The sequence below is a fragment of the Gracilinanus agilis genome, chromosome 1 (genome assembly GCF_016433145.1).
Source record: "Gracilinanus agilis isolate LMUSP501 chromosome 1, AgileGrace, whole genome shotgun sequence".
NCBI lineage: Eukaryota > Metazoa > Chordata > Mammalia > Didelphimorphia > Didelphidae > Gracilinanus > Gracilinanus agilis.
Genome location: NC_058130.1, coordinates 525,249,398 through 525,267,887, shown reverse-complemented (window position 1 = coordinate 525,267,887; position 18,490 = coordinate 525,249,398). Strand labels below are relative to the sequence as shown.

The 18,490-nt window shown below is 35.7% G+C and overlaps 1 protein-coding gene across 3 annotated transcripts in view; it reads left to right on the top strand.

Moving 5' to 3' along the window:
* The window catches only part of MAPRE2 (microtubule associated protein RP/EB family member 2), a 145,671-nt gene that overhangs the window by 20,362 nt on the left and 106,819 nt on the right, over positions 1-18,490 (top strand). For 2 of the 3 annotated variants that reach the window (XM_044666407.1, XM_044666394.1), the window contains exon 1: positions 15,428-15,701. The exons of the other annotated variant lie outside the window; for it this stretch is intronic. In XM_044666407.1, the coding sequence (XP_044522342.1) occupies positions 15,614-15,701 (88 nt within the window). In that variant the 5' untranslated portion in view covers positions 15,428-15,613. Of the gene's footprint in view, positions 1-15,427; positions 15,702-18,490 lie in introns of those variants that run through there. 3 annotated transcript variants of the gene reach the window in all.

Genomic DNA, 18,490 nt, shown 5'->3' with positions numbered 1-18,490 from the left:
GAGATTCAAATGGAATATTATACATAAAATTCTTCACAAACCTTTAAAATTTATATAAACACTTAAGTATTTTTTAATGCTGAAAGGTTCCCTGGGGGTTTCATCATTTTATAAAATGAAGAAACTGTGCCCCAACAAGATAGTGAGCAGGTGAGGCTCTCGCCATTTATTTCTAGAGCAATTAAAACTTACTTGTTTTATTAAAGCACGATGCTAATGAAATCAGGGTCATGGATTTGATTCCTTTGTGGGCGAAGGTAGATTTCGCTCTTTAATGATCATGTGACACCCTGTTTTTGGTCAGAAGAGAGACTAAGCAAGCATTTGTAGGTAGGCTAGCAAATCTATCGCCTCTAGAAAAATACATTCAAAAGACATGCCCTACAGTTGATGAACCAATATTTTCATCTTCACTTAGGGACAATGGTAACATGAGTAAATAGCAGACTTGGCTCTCTAAATCTAGCTGTACCATATTGCCTCTCCTGAGAGAGCTCATGGAGCTTGTGGGTGGTACTGATAAAGCTTCCCCTAAAATTATGAATAGGAAGTTGGCGGCAAACCCACATATCTTAGCTTTGTTAAAGACTGACCCCTCCAGTCTTTGTTTTTATCTAGGACTTTGTGTCCTGTTGGCAGTTTATTTCCAATCATTAATGCTGAATTTCTTGTTTCAATAGCACTCTTTTGTGCTATTAAAAATATCGGAGTTAACAATGGTTTTCAATTGTATATTGCCAATTAAAATTTGATTGTGTGGATGGTTAACCTAGCTGATACATAATTCAAGACCTCTTTGGGAAAATTATCAAAGCAGGGTAAGAATGTGTCTTTTATGCTCAAGCACTATTCATTTGGGGGAAAAAAACAAAATTGAAAAAGCAATGTTTGGAAAGAATTGCCTTGTGTCCTAGAGTATGATAATAAAATCCTGTTTCAATGATGATGCAAAGAGTTAGGACTAGCACCTACTCATTCTGTAAGCTAAATTCTCTATATGTTTGGAGGTGTGAGATGGGGCATGTTTTTATTGTCATTTGCTTTGCTGGATTTTCTCTTTTGCACCTGGGAGATTGGTAATCATAATACACACACACACACACACACACACACACACACACACACACACACACGCTTCTTTCTCCCCTTCCATATTCTTTCAGCACTTTATTTTATTGGGCCAAAGGAATAAAGAGTACCATATGCATTAGTGAAATTCCAGATTATATAGCATGAATTAGAATGACTTCTTTCATTTATAAGTATATATTTAGGGCACATGGGCACACGTGAGTATTTCCAAGTAATTTATATAATTACAATTTTATTATTAATCATTCAAAGTGACATATAATAATAATTCCAACTTTTCCTATATTTCCCTTCATAAGGCTATAGGCCATGCCTCATTTTGAATATTTTTAGAACAAATATTATTTAGGGTTTACTAATTCATTTAATATTTAATGAAAGAAAGCTTCATTTTATGGAAACATTGCTAGAAAACTTATTGTATCTATGGATTCTATTCCATAGTTAGTAAGCTTAACACATTATAGTATAACAATAGATATCTTGGCACAGGGAACAGGGACTCCATCTCCTACTAAAGCATCTGATCTCTCTGATCAGGCATGAGGAATTATGGCCTCTGAAGAAAAGAATGAGGATTTTTATTGCATTTTCTAGCTCTTTTCTAGCTCCCCCATCCCTCCCCAGTTCTGTAGTCTCATTTAAAGTTTAGTTTTGGTTCAAGTCTAGAGTCTCCTCAAAAAAAGATGTAGAAAGGCAGTGTACAGTGTGGATTAGTTAGAGGTCAGCTATTTATTTTCTCCTTAACAGAAAAAAATGTATAAACACAAAAAATTCCTAAGTACACATTGACAAAGACTTAAAATATGATACAAAAGCTTCTAACTCTTATTTGATACTTAAATCACGAACATATGGAGTTTTATTAGTATCGCTGAATAGCTGTTTTCTTTTCCTTTATCAAATTCTCTACCATTATCAGCTCTCACTATATTAACTTCTTCAAGATCCATGTCCTCCAGCCAGCCAGGCCAAAGTTTGGGATTAGCCTCCCTCCTATTGGTAGACTTTTTTCCTTCAAATAGCATTGGGGTAATATGCTAGGAATGCTTCCCACAGTTCATTCAGCAGCAACTGAGGGACTGAAGAGCATTCAAACGATTGAATTTTTGAGGTGTTTCCCAGCCTGAAAATTTTCATTTTAGGATCACTGCTTGGCAACATGCTCAGAAGTAGAGAGGAACTCTTAGGACCTTGTGATAATGAATCTGGTTCAACTAGACAAGTACATGCCCTCTGGTGTGGGAATATTTACTATAGGTGTTGTTGGGAGATGAGGAAGGAGTTCTCTTCCCAACCGTCCTCACATACTGAGAAATCTGAGAGGAGTTCCACACCACACATTCTAGAGGAAGGAGGAATGTGTGGAAGTTGTCTCTCTTTTAAAAGTTTGCTTGGTGGTTAACACTTTTCAACTCCATGGCCAATAAAGGGATTGCTTCATTCTCAAATCACAAGTCCATCAGTGTTGAAGTACATATTTCCCTCCAAATGGCAAGGGGATCTCAGCTTAGTTTTATGCATTCTCCATGAGTTGTGCTTTAGTGATAGCACATGGGGAGCAGAGAGGATTACCCTATTACAACAGGAACCTAATAAATTGATAAAATGGAGTTTTTCCAGAGGAGGGCTGCTACTGGTCAGGGGAGAAGGTATAAAGCCATTCCATACAAGGATAAAGATGTTTAACGTGGGGAAAAATACTTAAGTGGGGAGGAGTATAACAGTTTTTCTCAAATTTGTGAGTGGCTGTCATAAAAGAGGGATTCCACTTCTGCTTTGCCTAGAAGAATTAAATGGGAGTGAATGGCTCTAATATACAGAGAGAGATTTCAACTAAATATAAGGGGAAACTTTCTAACAATTAGTGCTGCCCAAACGTAGAAACTGCTATCTTGCGAAGTTTAAGGAGTTCCTTGTTGCTGAAGATCTTCAATCAGAGTCTAGAAGACCACTTACACAGAAAATTGTACATGGGAGTCTTGCACTAGGTGGAGGGGCTATGATGGTCTTGGCTCTACTAAGTTCCTAGAAAAATAAAAAGTAGATTTTTAATTATTTACTGACAGAAACTGCCACTCTCATCTTATTGTTTTCAGTTGATATCTTTTTTTTAATGAAATTGCTTTAATTTTCCTTTTTAAAATTTTATTTAGATGAGGTCAGATATAGAATAGGATTTCTGTTCAGTTACTCACAGTGTTTTCCAGATGCTAGCCTCATGTTCACATGAGACGCTGTGTAGAGAAATCATCCACTGTGACCATTCCTATTAACCATTCTTCACATATGAATTTATAGAGAAATTTGAGAATTGGGAAGACACACCCACACAATTGCTCTCTGGCTGGAAATTGCGGAGGGACTCTGAACCTCTGGAGATCAGATATTTGTTATAAAAACAGCTCTTTCAGAATAAAGGATTTTTCTTCTTATCCTTTGATATTTTAATGAATTAATGTTCTCACTGATGAGATTCCTATGTTCACAAATAAAGATTACAGCTTATCTGTACCATCTTATGCTGTTATTTCTTGTCCATGTCCTTCCATGGGTCCTTCATGGGGGTACCTTGCCACCCCTTCCTCTAGACCTTTTACTATTTCATGGATATTCCATTTGTTTCATATGTTAATCCTTGCTTTCAATGGATGACTGATTCAAATCTTTTCCTTTTCATTAATATATTTAATGATTTATTCTATGGAACTTCTTATATGTAGGTCATTATTGCTAATAAACTGTGTCCTACATCAATCTACCATGCATCTCTCTATTGCTTTTTGGGTCATTTACAATAATAATTTCTCAGAAATTGTGTTATACTATGATCAGTGCAATGTTGGCCTTAAGAAGAATTTTGTATATTATGTATAGTCATATAATTAGCCCTTTGGAGGGGGTTCTGGAGAAGGAAATGACAAATCACTCTAGTGTCCTTGCTAAGAAAACCTGAAATATGATCACAAAGAGTTGGTAACGACTGAATAAAGACAGCAAATAATCACTAAATGTATGATTTCCCAAATGTAATTTAGTTCAATCTTCTCCTGTCCAATTTTAGACTCAGATTATTGTCTATTCATGGTGTGTATCTAAGTTATGCATACTGACAGACTAAATTACTGAGCTTCCCATCTAATTGTCATAATACATGTATGCATTCTTCTCTTTTTGTATTTTCTGTATTGACTGTTAGGCCATCCTCTTTTGGATGGCTTCAGATTTTATTGAGAAAATCTTTTAGTAAATAAGGCCTTGATACCCTAATAAAGTATCATCCACAATTATGGAAAACCTCACCATCAACATAGATTCCATCTTCCTTTTGGATAGAAAAGGTTTTCCTGTATCAATATAATTATTCTTATCAGAGATGACAGTAACATTTGGGCTCTAATCTTAGTACATAATGTGCTATATGGAGGCATAAATGGTATTTAAGAAGATTAAGTTGAGAAGAGTAGTTACATATAGTATACCGTGACATTAGTATACTTTTTGGTAAACATATGGATGCCTGTTTTATATCTCATTTAATTATGATAATAAAAAATGTGTGAAAATTATTAGAATGATCACATCTATTGATAAATTATTTATGATCATAATGTGCATGGAAAATTGATTATTAGAAGAAAACTTTTAAGGTTGCATTTTTGCTCTACTTATTTCTTGTTGCTTTTTTTTTTTTACAACCAGCAAATAAGACATCGGGGGAGACCTTATATTCTATGTTTTTTTAGTCAGTTGTGTAAATTAGAAAATGAAATCTCCTTTTTGAAAAATCACCTGCAAAAACTTGGTGTGTATGTGGGTTTTTTTTTTTTTACATTTTCACATGGATATTCGCAGTAGTTGTGTAGACCATATTTATAAAGATGAGAAGAGGCATATGGATAAAATAGGGGGGGTACACTAAAGTTCAGGGGTGATCTCCTTCTTTTGCTGAGTGTCGGATGGGTAAAGGTGATTGAGGTAATAGGATAAGAATGGAAGGGAAGGCTAAATCTAGGGAGGAATGGACAAGGCGGTATTTGGATGGTAAGGATACAGGATGAAGTATTCAGGGGAGACAGCTGACACAGACTAGACATTCAGGCTAGAGACAGAGGACACTGGAGGGAAATAGGCTGAACCCTTCCAGGCAGGAAAGGTACTTTTATAGACACAAGGAATAGGGCCAGACAGAAGTGGTTTGAATCTGACTTGAGGGCTTTCTTGTCAGTTTCTCAAGTCCTCAAAGGAGGAACCACAAGGCTCCTCCCTGTCAATGAAACTGAAGGGATTCAGGAGGAAGTGTTGGGCAACTACTTCCTCCCAAGATGGATGCCTTCAGTTTCCCTCAGGAAATAAAAGAGAATTATTCCTCCCCTTCACCTTTGCCTAGTTTCTTCAACACAAAGATTCTCCAGAGGGTCTAATTATGTAACCAAGGGTTTATTAATGTTTCAGGGTGGTCTGGAAGGAGAGAGGGGATTTAGGGTTTCTGACAACTGCTAGGGAGAAACTCAAGATGGGGGAGGGTCTCAGGAATGGGTTAGACTGAGAGAGAACCTGCTCTCAGCTGAGGAAGATTTGGCTGCTTTTAAGGTAGAGGGTATACTAAAGGGATAGTTTGAATTCAAGGATGTCCTACTTGCCTATTGGGGAAAACTAAACCCACAAGCCACCCTGCCTCCCAGAGCCCTGGGAAACAGGCACGGAAAACAGGGAAGTAATATGGAGAAGGTTCAGGGAGAGGTCCAGAGAAATTAGCCAGGTACAAATTGTCTAAAGACAAACACAGGCCAAAGCAAACCGAAAGCCAAAATAGAGCTCTGGTTGACCCTTCCACTCTGCTCAAGCGTCAGGGACCAACTGAACTCTCTCGGAATTCTAAGGCTTACAACTGCCAGAAATTTTCATGTGGCCCCCTGCAAGAGCAAAACCCTCTCTTGCAACTTTTGCATTACAATGGCTCAATAGCTACTCATGTTCTTGGGTATCTTTTATTGCAAGGACATATATGTGTATGTGTGTGTATATATATGTATGTGTGTGTATATATCTTTATACACACACATACATATATATATATAGCTGTGACATTTTCTATTTTTAAATATTGAATATCAGTCTCTGAATGCTTTTAAAGCTGTGGAGTTCTTCTGTACATATTTGATTAAATTTGATCAAATCCAGCTATTCTTTTCTACTTTATTTCTTTAAGTTTCATTTTTACTTTTTCATATAACATATCAAGTATTGACACTGTTCAAATATCCATTGTTCTTCCTGATTAGAAGTACCTTCAGAAAATGACACATTTGTTCCATTTGACATCTACTTGTTATCTTCCTTTAAGCCTAGTCTAGAATGCCTCTGTAATGCTCTTACTTAATTGGCTTTCATGAGAAGTTTTCTCTATGCTTATTTTCCTCAGTTTTTACCTTTATTATTTTGTAAGGCAGTTCTGTTCATAAACTTGCATAATATTCCTGCAATATGTTTTGTAGGTGAGCTTCTACTCCAAGCTGTTTTTATCTTTGACTTTCATTTCACATTTTGTGGCAAAGATGAAATGCTTACTAAAAAAGATTATTTCTGGTCTTTTGGCCTCTTCATTGTGCCCATCATTTTATATCTGTACACTTATGTGGGAAATGGTGATAAAATCAATGGTTTTATTTTTATGCATTTCCCATTTTCAAAGGCAACAGCTTGTTTAAATAGGTTGCTTTGGAGCTGTTGCCAACATAAAATTATTTCTCTCAGCTCAGCTTGTGAAAGTACAGAATCTAAGAAGACAACAAACAAGGTATTAAGATTTTAAATGAAATGTAAAATACATATCTATATTCTATTATCCCCTTTGCAAATGCAAAGAGTTTTCTTTAGTCAAGTTTGATGGAATTAAATGATTAACTATTTATTAACAGATTAGCCCTCTCCCTAGTGGTCTTTTTGTCCCCCCCTCTCCAAAAAAAAGGCATACCCACTAGAGAGTGAATGCACGCAAGAAATAACTGAGGAATGTAACTTCTGGCCACAGAGAAGAGAGCCAGCTATGTATATGGAAGAACAAAGCTGTTCCTTACCTATGGTAAGGAGGTAATTTCCATCAACTGTGGTTCATTACAGTAGAACTACTTTCCTAGTGAGAGACATTGTGCTAAGTAGGAAGCATCCTTAGGGAGGGCAAAGATGTTCTGAGGAATGTGACCCCTGGCATCAGAGAAGAGAGCCAGCTGTTAAAGAAGAGAGTTAGCCCTGTCAGGCATGAGTCAAGCTACAGAGCAAGCCCAGGAACATATAACCATCCTTGTAGAGAAGTTATATTCAAAAAAGGAACCACAGGAGGGGTCTTTTAGCACCAAAGAGATAAATTGTCTTGCCCTGATTCTAAGAATACTATATGTTCTATAGATGTGTTCCTCTCTGTCAGTATACTCTGTGTACCTCCTCCTCTTTTACTGGTTTTGCTTGTATTTATGGGAAAGCATGCCCCAGATTTGGGGAGAGTGTTTTATTATTACTGTTTTTACTCTGCCAACTTACTAAATGCCCTCACTTTGAGCTAATTGAATCTACTGAGTGGCTATTAAAGAGAAGCATTCTAAGAAGGATTCATGAGTTATTTAGTTTTAGGAGTGTAGACCTATTGAATATCTTGAACTTGAGATAGTCACTGCTGTACCTTATCCCTAGCCTATGAATGGAAATGAGTAGGGTAACACCCAGAGGGAATTATATACATCTTTGTCATTTCTCCTAATTTTGGGATGGTTTTGACTTTTTGTGTTAATGAAATATCTGATTGTACATCAACAGAAGGTTTTGTAATCACTTCTATAATAGCAACCAATGTTTTATATTTACGTATTATATACATATGTGTGTGTATTATATTGACTAATTTTTTGTGACATTGTTTGGTATTTGCCATTTCCAGAGTTTCCAAACTCTCTTCTTTAAAAAGGTATTTATCTCTTACAGGAATAAGGCTTTTAAATAATACATAACCCATGTGTTTTGTTTTCCATTTCTTGATCCCAAATCATATTTTGCAATATTTTTAAAGTTTTCCTTTTTGCTCTCCTTTTCATTGAAACCACCATGTTTTAAGGTCAGTATTGACTTAGTATGGACTAGTTTGTCAAGTTCTTCATAAAATTTCTTTCTCATACTCTGGAACAAATAAATATTGGCACATAAACTTTAAGAATCTTCTGACTGGTCTTTTTGCTCATGCTTATTATAAGTACTGCATGATATGATGACCAAGCTTCCCATGAAATGATGTTTCCTGTTGCTTTTTAGTGGGCAGCAAAAATGGTTCTTCCAACTCTTTTATAACTTTTTTTCTAAGTATAACCTGTCAGATGTCCTTCCATTTAAATACAACTTACTTGTCTTCTGATTTTCATTATATTGAGATTATATCCGACATTTAAAAATGTGACTCAGGTCCCATCAACTCACTAGTCTTTGGCCCAAGACGTCATATTTAGAGTACTGGTATTTAAATTAGGCTTTCTAAACAGTCAAAACACCATATGATTCTTAATACTCTCTTCTCTCTTCCCTTTTTTCCTGCCCCCTCTGCCCGTTTGATTACAGAAATAGATTACATAGAACTGAATACAACTTTGTATTTTTATCTGTTTCGTGGGTCACAGAAGCTAAGAAATTCAGCATTTAACAGCCAACTTGCTATTGAGAAGCCTCTTTGTAATTAGCAGGGCTAAACTCTAACAACAGATATAATCTGTCTCCCAGACCATCCATGAAACCTTTCTGATCCCAGATTTATTCTGAGCTGAGTGATAGAGGAAAATTTGTGGACTAGAGAAGTTTGCAGGGTCTCATTCTTTTTGCAGGGTCTAAATCCTTTTTTGAAGCGTATCCATCTTTTTCTTTTTATCTAAATTTCATTGGAAGATTGATCTATTTGATTATTTAGTTGATTTTTTAAAAAACAAGATTAAAAAATTATTCTTTAATCCTACTATATTTTAAAGTATATTGTTACCTCTCCCATCATCTAGCACAATGCTTTGTATACTCCTTGAAGGCCTTTATGATCTTTTCGTATCCTGATATTTCACATAATATCAGGCATATATATAGTAAGCCTTAATAAATGTTTGATTGACAGACAAACTAACTGCTCAGCACACAGAAGACATTTAATGACTAGCTATTTTGAATTGAACCTGTTGCTGATGTGGAACCTACAGCCTCTTAGGCTTTGAGCTTGATAAACATATCCTGCTTATAACCTCTCTAAATGTGCTTGTAGCTCTCTTCCTTTTTCACAAAAGAAAAAACATTAAAGTAACATGAGAAGACTTGGGATATGTAGTTTTTTTTAAATTTTGAATTTAAACACCATATAAAAGGAATATTTTCATATAGATTTTTCAAAGTCAAAAATGACTATAACAAAAGACTGAAAATCTTATATAAATATATAACAAATTTAACGTGAAACTTTCAAAGCTATCCTGCTTCTGGCCTTTTATTATCTTCTGTAAGGATACCTTACCTTATCCCATATTTTTTCCTTTCCCTCCCATATTACCCACTAATCAAAAAACAAAAACCTTATAATTAATATAGTAAAAAAATGAATTCTCACATTTGCCATACGCAGAAATGTATCTTGAATCCATCACTTTTCTGTCCTCTGTGAGACCATGGTTGATCACTGCACTGATATAAGGGAGTTCTTAACATTTTCAAAGTTGTTTGTCTTTATAGTATTGTTATAACATAAATTGTTCTAATTCTGATTGATTCATTCTGCATCAGTTTAAATAAGTCTTCTCAGTTTTCTTTGAAACCATCTCTTTTTCCATTCTCTTATAGCACAATTATATTTTTCCATTCCCTTATAAAACATTTGCATTCATGAATTACAATTTGTTTCTACTCCTCCCTTAGTTTCCAGTTCTTTTTCACTACAAAAAATACCTGCTATAAATATTTTTGTACATATCAGGAGGTAGTTTAGAACTTTTTTCAAAAAGTTTTCATTGATAAAGCATTCAGCCCTGCATTTTTCTGTTTGTTGTTAGAATTGTCACTTACCTCAATACTTTTTTGGATATCTAACTAATGTGACCGCTTGCCCCTCTCTGGTACAGATCAAAACACGCCAATGACTTCTCATTTTGTATGATGTTTTTCTATATTTTCCCATGATTCCTTCACAGAGTCTACTAAGTATACTGGGGAACTTTCTCTAGATTCCTAGACATTTTATAAATGCCTGTGGAGTACACATCACTATTATTAGACTATAAATTACCTTTCTTTGTATTGCACAGTGTCTGGCACATAGTAGGTATTTTAAGTTACACCCCCCTACATAGCTGGTCCTCTTCCTTTCTAGTCACACAATTCTCAGCTTCTCCTATAAGTTCTCCATTGGTGATATGGTATAGCCTACTTCAGTTTACCATGCACCTCTCCACTGTCCTTCAGATGACCCAAGAGGTTAATTTTTCAAAGACTGTGGGATTCCATGACATATAGCATTACTGGAAAAATATTGATATTTAAAAGATTGGATTTTGTTTTTGGGAGAAGGCTAGTGTTACTAAAAGTATTGTACAATTTCCCCAAAGCAACTGTACTCTCTTCCCCTTAAATTCTTGGCTCAGTTCACTGTCCATCTCCAATGTCTATCCAAAATACCTTTGCTGGTGGGTCAGCTCTATGAGTGCTCATCTAAATACATTTCATGTTGTAGACAATAAACTTTCTTCATCATTTCAGAGCCTTCTAAAAGGGAATCATAACTGCTCAAAAGAGTTTAGTATGACCTCAGGGGGAAAAGCAAATGAATGATAATTAAAATAATTTTTAGCCTTGCAACTGAGTACCAAAAATGTAAGCCAATATAGCTCATCTCCCAGAAGGCAGAAAAATAAATAAATTTAACCACTCAAGTTTTACCCAAAATGAATAGTTTATAGGTTAATGGCTAAGAAAGCTAAATCAGTCTATAGAACAAGTGCCCAAAGCCTTATCATCCTTTTAAGTATCATGCTATTTCTTATACTGCCAAAGGTTTCTGAGATCCTATTCTTCCTGGTCTCAGTATGGGATACTAGACAAGATTCTGGGCTTGATATCTCTTCTGACTTGCTTCTTGGCACCATTCCTAAGTATAGAAATAATATTATTCTGAGTTGACAGCCAAAATTTTAGTGGTTTTTAAAAAAGTTTCAGCTTTCGCCCATTACTCTAGAAGACTTTTGTGAGCCCCTTCTTCACCACACTGCCAGATAATTGGTCTGAGATGCTGCCTATTTTTATATTTACAAGAAGATTTTTACCATGCCTTTGACTCCTCAGCCTACGACTTAAATAGTAGATCCAGGAGAAAGTAAGTGATATGGCCAAATTCAAAATGGGAAGGCAAACTTTGGTACAAAATGGGTACTTTAACTGAGCCGCATGGGATCACATAGGGAACAAAAAGGCATGGAGTGATGGAATAAATTGGTAAGAAAGTGGAAGATGTGAATTGAGTGACAGAAAGCAAAGAAAGAGTGAAGCACCTCAGCAGTGACTCTAGTCATACAATACATAGCCTACTATTTATCTTAGATATATCTTATAGTTATATACCTTGTCACCCAGCAAGTCAGAACTGGGTCCATGTTGTGTCTTTAACAAACAACTTTGAAGTGAACTAAAACTTGGAAGAAGAAAAAAGACATATTTGTAATATGGTTATTAGAAATTGTGAATAAAATATTAAAATTAAATGAAAAAATCAAAATGCCCTCTTCTTGTTTGGATTATATCACTACCATCTGGGTGCTGAATGTGAACACACTGCAAGAAGCTCATTTGATGCTAATTCCAGAAGCCTGATACCAGAAATAACTTGTTATTGCCAGGGAGATCTGCAGGAGAAGTGTGAGGCTTGACAACATTTCTGCTTGGTTTTTAAATAATTGTACCTTAAAAAGAGAAAGCAGATAATTATAAGAAAATGCGAGTGGATGGGGGGGAGTATCTGGGTGTTTTCTCCTGATAATTTTATATTTTTGTACATGTAGGTATACATAAACATGCATATACAAATAACTATATATAGTTAAATATATGCATGGAGTTATGAAGTTAGATAATATATAGTTAAATATTTAATTATATTTATATAAAGTTAGTTATATATACATATTTATCCACCTACATATACATATATAACTACCTATAGGTGGATAAATATAATAAATATATAAAATGTTAAATGTTCTATAGAGAATTCCTCAGCATATTTGGTAGACTATGGAGAAGTCATGAGAAAATACAGAAAGACATCATAGAAAATAAGAAGTTATTGACATGTTTTGATCTGTGTCAGAGCGGGCAAGTGGCCACATTACTGAGATCAGAGATCCAAGAAAGTATTGAAGTGACAATTCTAATAACAAATAGGCAAATGCAGACCTGAACTCTTTATCAGTGTATAATCTATATATAAATATAAGTACTTATAATTATATATAAATATAAGTATAAATATCTATATGTAAGTATGTAAATATACATATCTATATATACATAAATGTGTAAGTGTATAAATATAAGCATAAACGTATGCTTATCTATACATATTTGTGTGTATAGTTACCTTTACATAAGTATGTATATATATATACATTTATGTATCCATAAGTAAATAGATACAAGAATTAATATATGTTCATCTAGGCATGATTATGTATATATCCTTGTCTATACATGAGTGTGTGTATATATATATATGTGTATGTAAGTGGATAAATATAAGAATGAATATGTGCTTATCTATACATAGGTGTGTGTATATATATACATGAGTATGTATATGTACACATCTATGTATACTCAAGTAGATAAACATAAGAATTAATATAACCATATACATAATTATAAGTTATGCATGTATCTATGCACAATTATATATGCTTGTCAATACATAATTGTGTATATATACATGTGTAAGTAGATGAATATAAGAATGATATATGCTTATATGTACATAAATGAATACAATACTTAATATGTGTTTATATATGCAAAATTGTATATCTGTAAATTAAGCAGTAATTAATGCATAAATATATATGATCTATACATAAATATATACAAATATAAGAATGAATACATGCTTATCTGTACATAGTTATGTATATATGTTTTCCTGTATATAAGTATGAATGTATGCTCATTTTTGTGTATGTATATGTAGATAAATATAAGAATAAATATATGTTTATCTACTCATAAGTATGCACCATATAGTTATATATGTGTATAAATGGATAAATATAAATATGTATGTGTTTATACATACACATATGTATTATAAATAAAAGAATGAATATTTGCTTATCTATTTATAAGCATGCACATATATGTATATAAATGGATAAATGTAAATATACTTATCTATACATGAGTACAAATATATGTATATATATACATAAATGGATAAATATAAGCATATATCTATATGTACAAATACATACTTAAATATGAATGCATACTTGCATGTCTATGCGTATATGTATATATGTGTGTATATATCTATATGCATATATTTATATATTATGTATATATTTATGTGTGTATGCATGTATTTATACGCACATATTTACATGTGTTTATATTTACATAGGTGTATTTGCATTTATTTGTGTATGTTTTTATGTGTGTATATGTGTATGTGTACGTGTTTATAGGTGTGTATGTTTATGTGTGTATATATGTATATGTGTTTATATTTAGGTGTGTGTATATTTATGTGTATATATTTGTGTGCATGTATTTTTTACAGATATATGTATATGTGTGTATATATGTGCTTATATTTATGTGTGTATATGTATTTATGTGCATATACACATGTGTATATTTATATGTTTATATTTATACATGGATGTATTCATATATGCAGATAGAGGTATATGTGTGTTTATGTTTATATGCACGTGTATTTACATGTGTATATTTACACGTGTATTTATGTATGTATATTTATATATGCATATATGCATATATTTACACGTATGTGTAGACAGACAGGTACATCCCTACACCTTTATATTTATGCATCTAGCATAGTTACATAACTCAAGTCCTCCTCCCCAGCCTTTGCTAGGCACTGATTGTAGTAAGCACAGCATCATTAAAACGCTCACAGCCTGCTTCCTGGAAGAGATCATTAGCAACTACGTTGTAAACTGAAAGATAGAGCATCCCCCTTCCTCCCCTCCCCCCCCCCCCCCCCCCGCCTTTTGGGTGGGGGTGGGGGGAGGCCGAATAATTAACACTGAATCAGCTTTGGGTGTTTTTTTGGTGATGGTGAAAGTAAAACCGTTTCCCTCTCAAGTCTACAGTCTTTGTGGAGCTTTCCCCAAGCACACATAACTTCGCACCGCTGCCACATTTGGATCCAAACCCTAAGTGGTGTAGTCTTTCTTTAAACCGTATGAAAATAGCCACAGAGTAAATGGCATGGGACCACTGGGCTAGATTAGCTGGCCTTGGGGGAATTAAATCTGGGGGCATAGGGTAGCGGTGCATTTCAAAAATGCCAGCCCCTTTTCTTCAGGATCCCTTTGTCAAAACAGGGAGTCTTTGACCATGTAACCGTTACCAGGGATTTCAAAGTAAATGTAACATGCGACGTTGAGCAGAAGGAACTAGACCTTCCTCTTAGGTCCTAAGCTCTGTTTGGTTTCATTTTTGTCTGGGTGGAAGAAAGTATCATGGGTAGATGTTCATCGCTGCCTTTCATCACCGGCAGCTCACTGGGCCTGGTGAGTTTCCGTGAGTTTCATTTTAATGGTGTAGAGAACTTAGTCAGGAAGGAGTTAAAAGGTCCCCCCCTGCACACACACACACACACACACACACACACACACACACACACACACACACACATCCCATTGCCTGAATCCTTCTTTTGTGTACACAGCTGCAGTTTCAGTATGCAATGGAAAGGAAATGGTTAGAGGAAGAGCTGGTTTTCAGACCAGGCAAGTCTGCTGGGGGGGGATCAGGGGGGTTGAGGACGGAGAGAGGTGGTTTGGGTGTTTTACACACCCGATGCAGGCCCTGCCCACCCCCTGCCTGTTTGGATGTCTCCGTGTGGTCATGCCTGTAGCCCTGTGTGAATTGGGGAGATATGATGAGTTAGCTGGTTGCTATGGTGAAGAACATTGTCACATGACCAGGGTGCTGCTCCAGGCAGTTTGACGTCAGCAAGGAGAGAGAGAGAGAGAGAGAGAGAGAGAGAGAGAGAGAGAGAGAGAGAGAGAGAGAGAGCGAGCAGGGAGGGGGAGGAGGAGAGGCAGGCAGGCAGGCAGGCAGTGAGCAAGTGAGGGGATCAGTAGCGGAGAGAAGCAGAAGCAGAAGGGTGAGACAGGAAGACAGACACAGCCTACCTTCCTCACAGGAGCAAAGGAAAGATTGGCTTTCATTGTTGGGAGAGCTCCAATGCCTGGTCCTACCCAAACCTTGTCCCCAAATGGAGAAAACAACAACGACATCATCCAGGATAACGGGACGATCATTCCTTTCAGGAAGCACACAGTGCGCGGGGAACGTTCTTACAGGTAATCAATCAGTGCCGTTCCCAGTCAGAGCTTCTCTGGGTGTTGCATGTCTGTGTCGGATGGGAATGTGTGCGCGTCTTGCCTTTGGGGACTGCAGCAACAAGGGGGGGAAATGCAGAGGATTACATAACGAAGGCAAAGACTGCATTATAAATTACACACATGTCCCTACACATATATATGTATTTAATTTCATTTAAGCCAGTTATGATCGTTTATTTCTATTTTAATGGTTCCTTAGACTGCGTTATGAATTACACATGTGTGTCTATATGTCTATGATTTCATTTAAGCCGGTTACGATCATTTATTTCTATTTTAATGGTTCCTCAAACTGCATTATAAATTACACATGTGTCTCTATGTCTATGATTTCATTGAAGCCAGTTACAATCATTTATTTCTATTTTAATGGCTCCTAAGACCGTGTTATAAATTACATATATGTGTGTATAGATGTATATCCATTTCATTTAAGCCAGTTATGATCATTTATTTCTATTTTAATGGTTCCTCTCTTGAACATGCGGAGAGGTTTAACATTTTCAAATACCATTTGTATTGGCCAGATGGAAGGCATTTTGTGAATAGGTTTGCTGTCTGCAGGAGCTCCCCCTCTGTCTCTCCTCCTTTGCATATCGATAAAAATGCATGCTAATTTTTTTTCCTTGGCCCCTTTCAAAAGGGAGTCTGAATGCAGCACTTCCTTTCTCCTCCTTCCTCTTAAAAAAAAAAAAATGTTTGAAGGAGACATTGGCTAACTGTGCCCAAAACATCAGAGGGTGACTAGATGGAACAGAAAGGCGTGTGCTTGCCCTCACTGTGTGCATGTGTGTGTGTGTGTGTGTGTGCGTGCGCGTGTGTGCAAGGAGAGAAAAATGGAATCCTCTAGATTAAACTGCAGTCTGTGATGTTAAACCGCCAGATTGATGGAGCTTTGTAAGAATTCTGCTTGCTGATTGGTGGAAGGATTGACAGCAGAGGTCATAGTGTCAGGCGTTTACCAAAATTTGCTGCACAAAACCCTGGGTTTCTTTGAAAGAAATTGAACTACAGCAGTCGTCAAAAGGCAAGATGCTTCCCACCCCCCCCATTTTCATGGGAGTTTATGGCCTAAATATGGGTGGAGGAGCTTTTCATTCTCCTTTAGCATGAGAAGGTGATTTCTGGGTATTTGCCTCAGTCTCATTTGAAGAAGAAGCTGCTTTTAGTTATTTTATAGAAGCCTTTTTGATGAAATGATTTGGCCCATACAGTGAGCAGCCTTTTACATATGAACATATCTGGCAGTTTGTTTTAGTAGATAAGCTCATTAAAATTGTTTGCATTGTTTGATAAGGATAATGTGGAGCTCCATGTAGCCTGAGCAGAGAGATCTGAAGGAAGGCCCATCCTTAGGGCATATTTCCTCTCAAGTTCTTTTGTACTTGGGACAGTTTTTTTTAAAATTACCTTGATAACAGCTAACAATGCTTTTGCTTTGAGAGAGAGAGAGAGAGAGAGAGAGAGAGAGAGAGAGAGAGAGAGAGAGAGAGAGAGAGCGCAAGCACATGCATGTAAGCCATTCTCTCCTTCCAGTGATCAACAGGAAATAACTTTTTTAAGCCTCAATCTAAACATTCAGATATACTGGGTACAATATGCTTTGGTCACAAATACAATCATGTAACAAAATAAAATCAGGAGTATGCATCCTTTTTAACTATTTGATTGACTGAAAGAAGGCATTATTTGTTAACTTTCTCAAAACTTAGAAGCAAGACTATTCTATCATCTCTGACAGTTATATAAATACTTACTGGAAGTTCATCTCAAAAGTACCCATGAGGTCACAAAAATTTCATGTCTCATGGGTCTTACTTACATGTTAATACAGAATCCTTGAAGATTCCAAATGCTTTTTCAGCCCTTATATAAACCAAAATAAGGCATTACTTCCTGAGGCTCTGTTTTAGAGGCCTTTCTATGTTTAAATTTGGAGGTTTTTTTTTCTTCCCACCTTTTCTTTTTCCTCTTTGAATTGAATGTGAGCACTTCTGTTTCTAAAAAGAATTAAAAAGCCAAGGGTTGAGTTGGTTTTTTTTTAGCTATTTATTTCAACTATTCTTGTTGGCAATAGATGTAAAGCCTACATTTTCTCCTAAATGATTTAAATTCCTACTATGTAACATTCATTTTAGGGGAAGCCTGTCATTTGCCACATGGGCCATTGGAAGTTGCCTGGCTGAAGTTTATAACTTCTTTGAACTGACTTGAAATTTTCAATGGAATATAAGAAATATTTGTTTAATTGTTGAAATGGAAAATCCCTTGGCAGGAAAGTAAAATGCGAAAGCTAGGTTTTATTTTAAATAGTCACTTTAAAGTGAACTCAAATCCTTGTTTATACTGAATTATGGCCAGCTATTCCTCTCAACTCTCTGTAATGGGCTGAAAAACCCTATAAACAAGATTCAGCTGGCAAAATGCTGAGGTGGTTGAGAATATTGTATTGCCATGGTAGACAACAAGGTTGCTAGCGATTATAGAATTTATATCTAAGTCAGAGGGTTGGTTACACAAAACACCCTTAAGGTCAACCATATCCTGTGTGCCTTGTTAGTGTGGGGACTTTGTTTGATATATTGGTGACTGCTTCTGGAGGATAGAGTTAGAGAAGGAAGAAGAGTAGGGGGAAAGGGAGGTAGAAACAAGACATTCTGGCTACATAGGAATTTAGGATTGTGAGTTTAGTTCATTACTAAGGAAACATTGAATGTATGTTGAAAGCCTGACAATAGCCAAGCTGA